The sequence below is a fragment of the Sinocyclocheilus anshuiensis genome, unplaced genomic scaffold, assembly GCF_001515605.1.
Source record: "Sinocyclocheilus anshuiensis isolate Anshui unplaced genomic scaffold, SAMN03320099.WGS_v1.1 scaffold2038, whole genome shotgun sequence".
Classification (NCBI taxonomy): Eukaryota; Metazoa; Chordata; class Actinopteri; order Cypriniformes; family Cyprinidae; genus Sinocyclocheilus; species Sinocyclocheilus anshuiensis.
Genome location: NW_015547765.1, coordinates 592,014 through 602,714, shown reverse-complemented (window position 1 = coordinate 602,714; position 10,701 = coordinate 592,014). Strand labels below are relative to the sequence as shown.

The following is a 10,701-nucleotide window of genomic DNA, read 5'->3' as shown; positions in this document are numbered from 1 at the left end:
TTTTTCAAAATTATACCGGTTTCACGGTACATGAAGTTTTTTTTTTTTCATTTATGACCGGGTGTTAACCATATTTTCTACTGATTGAGAGAGGAAATACTGCAGTATATTGACTTAGAATGCCCTATTTTACTGTCATGATGAGTGAATATTGTCAAAAAATACCACACTAAATAGTGACTAAACACGACCCCTTTTAATACATGTTAACCAGGAGTCACTCTCATTTATAATCGCGGCATCGTCTGATAAAATCAACATGCATCTACACTAAAGAGCGGCTATGCGGTTGTTTTGGCTGTATTACTTTTTTGTCTCATGCAGCGCACTGCCTGCGTCTGAGTAACAAACTAAAAACAACAACAAACAAAAAAGTGCATGTGATATTAACAGATGAACTACACTCATATTTCATGCCGAACGTTGTTTAAGCGACATACACCGGTATTGCGGTATTTAAAAAATTTATATCATAACAAAAATAAACACCGGTATTCGGTATGAACCGGTATACCGCCCAGCACTATTTCTAACCCTCCATAGACAACGATGAAACTAGCACGTTAAAGGTCCAGAAATGTAGTAAAAATAATGACTTTATTTAACAATTCCTTCTCTTCCGTGTCACTCTCGGACGTGCGTTCATGAGAGTACAATGTTGCATTTTTGTTTTCTTTGCGCGCAAAAAGTATTCTCATAGCTTTATAACATTACAGTTGAGCCACTGATGCCACATGGACTTTTTTAATGATGTCCTTACTACCTTTCTGGGCCTTGAACGTGTCAGTTACAGAAAGATTTTAGGGTCAGAAAGCTCTCAGATTTCATCAAAAATATCTTAATTTGTCTTACGGGTTTGGAATGACATGAGGGTGAATTTTCATTTTTGAGTGAACTATCCCTTTAATGATTAAAATCAAGAAAGCCAAAGAAAATAAGAGACAATCATGTTTGAAAGGCAGTCAATTAACTGGTTGGGTGAATACATTTGGGAATTGTTTGGAACAACACGAGGGTGAGTAATTGATGACAGAATTTTCATTTTTGGGTGAACTAACCCTTTAAGATGCATGAAGTGATGTACTAATACACTGTATTCCAGTGTCCTGCAGAGTTTAGCTCAAACAAACAAGCTTACCTGGAAGGCAACCTTGATTAGCTGGTTCAGGTGTGTTTAACCAGGGATGGAGCTAAACTCTGCTGTGCTGACCAAAACTGCAAAGCCAAAATCATCACAATTAAAAGAACCAAAGACTTAAACTACTTCAGTCTGTGTGCATTGAATTGATTTAATACATGAGTTTCACAATTTGAGTTGAATTAATGAAATAAATTAACTTTTTAAAATTAAACTCACACTCATGTTTAAAATACACATTAAAAAAAATAGTTGATAAATGTAAAAGGGTAATGAATGTTATGAGATGTTTAGTGGGGAAAGAATGGGGGGCTGAGAGGATGGCTCTAAGAAGTATATATACAGGATTGATACGATCTGTATTTGATTATGGGAGTATAGTGTATCAATCTGCTGCTAATAGTGTGTTAAAAGAGGTGGACAAAATCCAGTACAAGGCATTAAGATTATGTACGGGGGCGATGAGATCTACACCAACTGCAGCCTTGCAGATTGAAATGGGAGAAATGCCTTTAGATCTTAGAAGAATTGAACTGTCACTAAGATATTGGGTCAATATATTAGGACATAGTCAAGAACACCCAGCGAGGGTAGTTCTAAAACCTTTCTGGGGAAAAAGGAATAGACATGAAACTGGAAAATGTGAATATTGTAATATGGAGGAAAATGTAGAGCATGTTATAATGAAGTGTCCAAGATACGGAAAGGAAAGAGATACTGATGGATGTCCTCAAGGAAAATAAAGGAAAACTTAATTTGATGAACATTTTGGGGAATAAATCAGGGGATAAAAACTTTCCATGTTTAATGCGTTATTTAAAGGACACGGGATTTTATAATAGAGTTTAGTAAAGAGTACGTTCCTGATCCACACTCATAATCAGTAGGTGGCGGTAATGCACCTAAAAGTTGTATGCCATCCTCCATTAAACACCAAGAAGAAGAGAACGAGCCGCGGGACAGAGCCGTCTGGAGCGCACACACCGAAAAGATGGAGCTGTCGGCGGTAGGAGAGCGGGTTTTCGCCGCGGAAGCCATCCTGAAAAGCCGCGTTAGGAAAGTGAGTAAGGAATAACGGGGTTTAGCGGGTTTGGGAATGTTTTTCACGATGTAGAGTACAGAGAGAGGGTCGTTTTTCGAGCTTCAAGGCGCCTGCAATGACAAGAGGGGGAGGCCTACTTGCAGTTGTTTCCCGATTTAGCGACCCAGTACATTTACTTGCATTGTCAGATTGGAAATAACAAGTCGAATGTGGGACATTTGGATATGCAACTTGAGATTTATGTTGTAAAATTGGGTTGTGCTGTGCTGAGAACTGACAGCAGCCCGCTAAAAGAGCAGCAGGAGGAGGCTAAAAAGGGACAAAGTGTCTGGCATGAGTCCATAACAAAATCAATGCATGCTGGCCGACATAAGAATCAAAGATATCAACAGTGCACGAGGGTCGAGTAGTTACAGTACTGCAAGGTGTCGTGCCACATGGTTTAAGGTGTTAGATGTGCTGTATTAGTGTATATTTGGGTAAACACACTTTACTGAGCCCCAAAAATAAAATAAATGGGCATGAGGTTTGAAGTAGAGCACGTGTTGCTCATGCATTGTTTAATTCGTGTTAAATAAAGAACATTTTATGCTGTTTTTCACTTTGCAGGGTCGAATCGAGTACCTGCTTAAATGGAAAGGTTGGGCACTAAAGTAAGTGTGTAAAATATAAATATCGCAATGGGTGTATTTTTATATTGTGCTGTTTATTTCAGTGTCGTACACTGTTTTCTAACTTTTTCTGTAGTTTGAGTGGAAAGGGACTTGATTTGGTTTCACTTGGGTCTGTTTCACAGTTTGTGCACAAGTAGTGTGTAAAGCGTAACACAGCTGCAGCTCCATAAGCTCTAAAATAAAGTGATTTGTGTGTTACTGCTTTGAATAAATCCGTTATTAACTGCCATGAATTCTAAAATGGTTATACAATTTATTTTAAACTTGATTGTCAAATCTAATTTACATAAGGATCAGTTTCCATCCAAATAGTAAGTAAATGACAACAAGTGGACTCAAACCAGAGCTATAAACTGTTTACATTATGTGAATTCATTCTGATTTACTGAATAGAAAGTGTTTGTGTGCCGATTCCTGCGTGTCACTTTAGCGTGCATTGTGAAACAGGCCTTATCATTGCAGAAGTGCATTGTGGGTAGCTGAAAGGTCAAGCAGTGTTGTGACTTGACATACTACTAACTACATTTCTAAAACTATTTTCAGTTACATTTTTGATTTGTTGTTGTTATGCCTGCAGTTTTGATGAACTGATTTGAGTTTATATGGACAATTTTAAAAATTGACGCTTTTATTTGTATTTGTCACATCATGGGACTAATTAAATGAACTGCAAAAATGCAGTACTGTAAAAATACAGCATATATAAATATATCACTTTTTAAACTGATAGTGCTAAAATCTTGATGGGGAAAAGAAAAACGTTGATATTTCTTAAATACCTGTTACCATTTAAAAGATTTTAAATGGTTTGCAATGTAGACACAGCACATGGGAACCAGAGGGGAACATCTTGGATGATCGACTCATCACGGCCTTTGAGCAAAAGTAAGCATCACTTAAAGACTTAACTCTTAAAACTTTATTTCTATATAAAGTTAGAAAAATGTAGAGAACAAAAATATTTATTCCTCATAAAGTATGTATATAGATGCCCAACAGTTCATGTTTTCAATGTAAGAGCCAGGAAAAGATTGTTTACGTTTATTCTTTGTTCTTCGCTTGATTTATTTTTGCAGCTTTATGCTGCCAGTTTGACTGGAAACTAGCCTCTCTGGTGGATTTTTAAACAAAGATGACTTGCATTATGCTTCAAAGCCTTGCATTTGGATTGTTATGGTTTGGGCCTGACGCTAAAGTGATGTCATATTTTCCTTGGCTTAAATGGTGCTGTCCTACAATTCATAGGGAGCGGCAGCAGGAACTTTACGGCCCAAAGAAACGTGGACCTAAACCAAAAAACTTTGTACTAAAGGTTGGAAGTTTCTTAAAATGTTCTTTGAAATGAATCTAATCCATTTTCAAATGTTTAAACATTTTAATACATTTAGTACATGTTGAGTGTTTCATAACATATAAATAAACTTTTAGTCTGATGTTTTAGTACCTCCCAGTCATATTTGCTCTCCACCTATTTAGGCACGGGCACAGGCGGGTGATAGACCTCGGAGCTCAAATACCCAACGCACTCCACCTCGCACCACTGCGAAGCCTCCCGCCTCTTCCTCTTCTGCAAGTGCAGCTCCTCCTCCACCTTCATCATCCTCTTCCTACAACACTGCTCCAACCCCCAGAGTGCACTCTCTCGCCGCTGCTCATAAACTGAAGAAAGACATCCATCGTTGTCATAGGATGTCTCGGCGACCTTTGCCACGACCCGACCCCCTAGGTGACCCCACAGGAACCACATCCTCATCCCGCCCTCCCATCTCTCCGTTCTCTGAAACTGTCCGCATCCTCAACCGCAGGGTCAAACCGCGGGAGGTTAAGCGAGGACGCATAATCTTGAACCTGAAGGTCATTGACAAATCCCAAATCCCATCCCGGAATCGCATCATTGGGAAAAAGCATGGGGACATGCCTTACAGGCCTTTCCAGCATCCTATGAAGATGCTGGGCTTCCCGATGTATGGCCAACCATTCGGGCTTAACCCCTGTGGGTCAATGTCCTCCATGGCCAATGAAGGATCCAACACCGGAGTCAATCGGAGAGGTGGAGGCTGCTGTGATAGCCATTCCTCTGCAAATGCGCGGAAGTTTCAATATCAGCCTCCACCTTCTCCATCCAGCTCCAGTGGGTCTAACAACAGCTCCCCCTCACCTCAGGAACAAGTGACTCAACCTGAAGCTCCAGCTAAATTGGACTCTGCAGCCTCATCACGTTCCCAAGATGCCTCCCAACCTCACCCAAAGTCCAGCTCTGCGCCATTCCTCCCTTCCTCACCCTCCTATTCGTCCTCCTCTCTTGAAGGCGAAAATCAGGGCTCTCCGAATCTCGTCACTTCTCGGGGCGGAAAACGGAAACTTCGACATCGAACCCAGGTGGGTCGAGCTTCGGTCTGCCAGGTTAGTGACCGCAATACTGCCCCACTTCCTGAGGAAAACAGGGTGCCAAAAGAGGGGGATCCCGATTGGCACCCTGAAATGGCACCCAGCTGTGCCAATGTAGTCGTGACTGACGTCACTACAAACCTTCTCACAGTCACCATCAAGGAATTCTGCCATTCGGGAGCTGGTTCTGAACCCTCCTCCCCTTGCCAAGCTGACAAACCACCCCGTCCCACCACAGCTGCCTCTTGAAAGTTCCCCCTAAATGTCTCCGGTAAAAATATCTGCCCACTAAACCCCAAGAGAACTTGCCATAATGATATTCACGCACCCTAAAATAGTTAATGAAATTAAAATGTATTTTTTGGGTGAAATTAAGATATATTGAAATAATATTTAAAGGCAGAGGTGCTTTCCTTGACCTGTAATTTTTAAACAACATGTTATGATGGTTTTGTAGTACTTCATGCTTTTTTCCCCCTCTTTTTTTCCCCAGTGATCCTGTCTTTCCACAGCCTTTTTTCCCCAAGTAATTGCACCTTGTCTTGTCACCTCCAGTCCTGTAGAGACCACCATTCCCATATCTCCAGACCTAAAGCTCAGAATCCACCCAAGAAATGTTGATCTCAACCGCTTTTTTGGACTCGAGATGTTGCACCAAGACATTTGTAATCTTTTGAGGTCCATTTTCATTGGGATACCGAACACCGGATGCTTTGGAAGTTCAGCCATGAACTTATGAAGTAATGTCATACGCCCATTTAGGCATCCAACCCATGCATTGATCTCACCAACCTTCTCTCGTGCTAACGAAGAACTTTGCTGATGAAGAACCCAAGTCATTGTGAAGCTCGCTGCCTATCACACGGGCATAGACGTGACTATTTATATGCACCAAGCTGCAAAATCCTGAGGACCGTTAAGTTATTTCCTTCTGCTTGAACTCCGCTCTGATCCAGTTGTCTGCCGAGACTATAAATTGACTCAAGTGTGAATGCTGAGGACTGCATCTGTAGTGTGGTACTGTACGTTAAACGTTCCACATTATCTATCTATCTATCTATCTATCAGGAAATATTGGTATTCACATTATTTAAACAAAAGTGGTTTCTGTGCATCCATAGTAGATACACCACTTGCTGTCAGTTGTAGTTAAACGTTAAAAGAATAGTTAATCCAAAAATGTACATTGTTTTAGCATTTTCATTCATTTACTCACCATCATGTTGTTCCAAACCTGTACGATTTGTGGTATGTTTGCCAGAATGTTCCATACTATGAAAGTGGATGGGGACCGGAGGCTGTAAATCTCTAAAAAAGACAAATGACTTGTGCACTGTATTCCAAGATGCATAAAGCCATTCTATTGCTACCTGTGAGGAATGGGATGAAAAATGTTGGCTTGCCAGCCTTGGCCACCATTCACTTTCATTGTAGGGAAAAGAGCAGCTTGGACATTCTGACGAATAACTCCTTTTATGTTTTACTGAAGAAATGTTTCAGAATGCATGAAGGTGAGTACATGACGACAGTTTTGCATGAACGTCATTTAATATTTAACATTTTTCTGAAAGCTAAATGTTTTAGTTGCTGCATGGTGTCATTTTATTATTTTAGAATTTATTGAAAATAAGTTGTGGGACGCTTTTCGCTTAGGCATTTTTGAGCAGTCCAGCAAGCAATATTATAACCTGCCACATCAGGCCTGAAGAAACAGGCTAACACACAGTTTATGGCAGCTAACCTGGTTGTACTGAAGGATGATAAAATGACAGACTCCACCGGAGGACCAAGGCAAACCTCATTATAAGATTTAATTATAGAACACAATTAAGTTCCACTTGTAGTGATACAGTCGTCCTCTAATGTAGCATTTATTACTCTTATCACTGTGCCTTTACGGAGAAATGAAAACATTTTTGATGACTTTCATCGTTTCCCCAAATGATTTACAAATATTGACAATTTTTAAATATTTTCATATTTTTAGTATGTGTGTGTGTGTGTGTATTAACTTTTTAGTTTACCGGCTTCCAAACATTAATGTGAACTTATCTACTCTAACACGAAGTTCTTTAAAAGCTTTCTTGTTTATCATAGTCATACGTTTATCCCAGGTCTGAAGTAATTAATGTTCTGAACATATCCCTGGTGCTGCCCCACGTAGGGCGCCACGTGTGGTGCATCTACAATAATATCTAATATTGAAGCATCCCATGATGTTGTTTTCCTTTGCCTACAGTACAAATTGTTCCACATACAAACAGTCAAGTCCTTGTTTACCTTTATATCCTTAATGTTAGAAAAAAAAAATAGATGTCACTATGGTGTGAAACAATGCAAGATGGTTTCTCCTAAAGAGGTAGCTTAGCACTATGATAATATGTGGCCTACATTTCATGCATTAGGGCTTGTATTTTATAGGATGTAGCCACCAGAGACCATCACTGCACAGACAAGAAGCGATTATGTTTATAAGGTAAGGATGAAGGTATACTGGAGGTTACATCCTCAAATTTCAGTGTCTGATGTGTTTTTTGTTCATTTTAAGATGAATTATTACATAACCGTGCCGTAGAAATGAATGATACATGCTGCCTTTATTTTATAGCCATTGTTCATTTTTACTAGTCTGCTTTGGGTTTGAGAGAATGTAGAACCCAAAAAAAAACAGAACTAAGTGTGATTTATATGAGTTATTTCTTTGGTAATGTATAAGGTTAATGCCATTGATGAAGCTGATTATGATAATGAACTTATGACATTGTAATGGATGCATGATTTGAGAACCCTAATTGTACAGGTCATTTAAATGTCAATGTGTTTGTTGCTTTGTGTGTTTCTTGAAAGAGGCTTTTAATAAAGTCACGTTAAAGACGCTGTCATTGCAACCCATTTTATTATACTGTTATAATGACTGTTCTTTTGTTGGTGCCTTTTTGCACTTTTACATCTTTACAGTGTCTCTGCCTATACTTTCATTGTGTGGAACAGTGCAGCATGAACATTATGCTTAACATCTCCTTTTGTGTTTTTACAGAAGAGGGTCACACACGAAGGTGAAAAATGATGGCAATTTTCATTTTTAAGTGAACTATGGCTTTAACGTCAATGATAAACAACTTACCTACCGTGTTTTTATTTCTGCTAGAGGGCGCTGTACAGTTCAAATGTTAATTTGAGAACTTTCTTGCAAGCAAATTATCAATTGCTGACAACAATAGGTTGAGCAATAGTAATAATGATATTTACTTGACTAGGCTCTGTGAGCTGGTTTTAAACACTAGACTAGTTCTCACGCAAGGTTTTCTGTCTGTGCACCTCTGCTCTCTTGTGGGCTAATAATAGCTAACGTTGCTATTATTATACTTCATACTTATGGCTAGGTATTTGTATGTAAAAGCATGAGCACAGCTGTAAAAAATAGATGGATGGCCTGATGGTTGCATAGGCAGATACAGTGAGAGATAGGCTATATATTGAGACAGACAGACAGATAGATAGATAGATAGACAGACAGACAGACAGACAGACGGATAGATAGTTAGATATAGACAGACAGATAGATATAGACAGACAGATAGATATAGACAGACAGATAGATAGTTAGATATACAGGTGCATCTCAATAAATTAGAATGTCATGGAAAAGTTAATTTATTTCAGTAATTCAACTCAAATTGTGAAACTCGTGTATTAAATAAATTCAATGCACACAGACTGAAGTAGTTTAAGTCTTTGGTTCTTTTAATTGTGATGATTTTGGCTCACATGTAACAAAAACCCACCAATTCACTATCTCAACAAATTAGAAGATAGATAGATAGATAGATAGATTGATTAAACAGAGGGATGCCGAATGGTTGAGGAGTATTGGAGGCGGGCTTTACTGAGGAGGATGTAGCTGCAGTCATGGCTCCCAGACCGCGAATCCCAGTGCAATAGTAAAGAAATGCATAGTCCCTGTTTGTAACAGAGAAGTGCATTTTTAGGATACACATGTTTACAATTTTAGTTTAAAACCGTAGATTTTTATCTCCTTTATATGCGAGCGGGCTATGGATGTGCAGGTTGCAAACCATTGCAGCATCAAGTCTGCAGCGAAAGCGAGCGTCCCGCAGAATGCAGCTGAATGCGGGATCGACAACACCGCAAAGAAGAAATCCTGCTCGAGGAGAGGCAGAAGAGGCAAGCGACGGAGGGGCAAGAAGGCCAACGAGCCTCCGCCGTTTCTACCACCGGAGGTAACTACAGATATTGGCGGATGCTAACCATTAGCCAGCGGAGTTTGTAGCCTTTATAAATAAACATAATAACAGCAACCGAATTTTGTGTGGAACCGTGCCCCTGTTCTGCATATTATATCTTAATATCGTTAATTAGAATATTAATAACACCGCAACAATGTGTTACAAAGCTGCTGGCGAAATGATAGATGCACAAAATTGGTAACCGCCGCCAAAATACCGTACAGTTATCGTTACCTTCTGTAAAAATCATAAGAAATTATTACTACTTAACAATGTAAACAGTAGGCCTATGGCTTTCCTCATTTCGTTTTATTTTTGATGACAGGTGTCGAATACTAATTTACTGCAGTACTGTATTACTAATAATTATACAATTTTAGTTACGTTACAGAGAAGGCCAAGACCAGAATGCGCACTTTTTTTTAGGCGAAAACAGATTTTTAAAAATACCCACTGTTCATGTTTTATGGTAGATAATAGTTGTTAAAAAAAAACATAAAATAAAAGTAAATACAAATGTGTTAATAAATAAGCAAAAATAAGTTAGTAACATAATGCCAAATAAATACAAATTTATGTGGTTATTATTAATTTTCTAGTTCTTTTCGAGGTAGTATTTTGTCCAGTAAAAGAATTATGTGCAAGGACTGATTTTTGCAAGGTTGATTATTGATTTAATTTAACTTAAGATTTTTATTTAATTGATTGTTATTTGCCCACATATCTTCATTTTGTAGGCTGAAGAGGGAAACATTGAGTACAAGGTATGCAAACACCTGTGAAAATTGAAGTTCAACATATTTTTTACTGACATTTTTATGTATCTAATGGCATATTCATCCTCTTTCTTCACTCAGCTGAAGCTGGTAAACCCCACGCAGTATCGGTTCGAACATTTGGCCACGCAGTTGAAATGGCGACTGCAGGAGGGCCGCGGGGAGGCCGTGTATCAGATTGGGGTGGAGGATAACGGTCTGCTGGTTGGACTCACAGAAGAAGATATGAAAGCCTCGCTTAAGACTCTTCGCAGAATGGCTGAGAAGTAGGCTATGTATTCAATTCATTGTGCAGTTAGTTTATTCTTTAATGTCAGTGTGTAAGAAGTGGCTTACAGGCGTGTTGTGTTGTCTTGGTAAGACTCTGTGACTCTGTGCAGGGTTGGAGCCGATATCACGCTCCTGAGAGAGAGGGAAGTGGACTGCGATAGAGCGC

General features: G+C 39.2%; 3 protein-coding genes across 6 annotated transcripts in view; 2 read left to right on the top strand and 1 right to left on the bottom strand.

Moving 5' to 3' along the window:
• LOC107704553 (85/88 kDa calcium-independent phospholipase A2-like) overlaps positions 1–1,167 on the bottom strand; it is a 22,696-nt gene extending 21,529 nt beyond the window's left edge. Inside the window, exon 1 of the mRNA XM_016507504.1 lies at positions 1,139–1,167. The gene's annotated coding sequence lies outside the window, so the exon portion shown is untranslated. The remainder of the gene's footprint in view (positions 1–1,138) is intronic.
• A 920-nt stretch (positions 1,168–2,087) lies between these two features.
• On the top strand, positions 2,088–8,114 carry LOC107704552 (chromobox protein homolog 6-like). 3 transcript variants are annotated; one of them, XM_016507503.1, is made up of 6 exons: positions 2,088–2,198; positions 2,790–2,833; positions 3,674–3,739; positions 4,100–4,166; positions 4,331–5,233; positions 5,736–8,114. In XM_016507503.1, exons 1-6 carry the CDS (start codon positions 2,130–2,132, stop codon positions 5,736–5,738), a joined length of 1,152 nt encoding a protein of 383 aa, XP_016362989.1. In that variant the 5' UTR covers positions 2,088–2,129; the 3' UTR covers positions 5,739–8,114. The 3 variants fall into 3 exon arrangements, with proteins under 3 accessions (XP_016362989.1, XP_016362988.1, XP_016362987.1); XM_016507502.1 differs by having other exon boundaries at positions 4,331–5,257; XM_016507501.1 differs by having other exon boundaries at positions 4,331–8,114.
• A 979-nt stretch (positions 8,115–9,093) lies between these two features.
• LOC107704551 (GTP-binding protein 2-like) overlaps positions 9,094–10,701 on the top strand; it is an 11,252-nt gene continuing 9,644 nt past the window's right edge. The window contains exons 1-4 of one of the 2 annotated variants that reach the window (XM_016507499.1): positions 9,094–9,483; positions 10,227–10,253; positions 10,347–10,531; positions 10,646–10,698. In XM_016507499.1, coding sequence (XP_016362985.1) covers positions 9,298–9,483; positions 10,227–10,253; positions 10,347–10,531; positions 10,646–10,698 — 451 coding nt within the window. In that variant the 5' untranslated portion in view covers positions 9,094–9,297. The remainder of the gene's footprint in view (positions 9,484–10,226; positions 10,254–10,346; positions 10,532–10,645; positions 10,699–10,701) is intronic. The other variant, XM_016507500.1, reaches the window with a different exon arrangement.

Coding starts and splice junctions, on each gene's coding strand:
- LOC107704552 (XM_016507501.1), top strand. CDS start 2,130: ATGGAGCTGTCGGCGGTAGGAGAGCGGGTTTTCGCCGCGGAAGCCATC. Junction 2,834..3,673: donor TGGAAAGGTTGGGCACTAAA/GTAAGTGTGTAA, acceptor TTTGCAATGTAG/ACACAGCACATGGGAACCAG. Junction 4,167..4,330: donor CAAAAAACTTTGTACTAAAG/GTTGGAAGTTTC, acceptor CCACCTATTTAG/GCACGGGCACAGGCGGGTGA.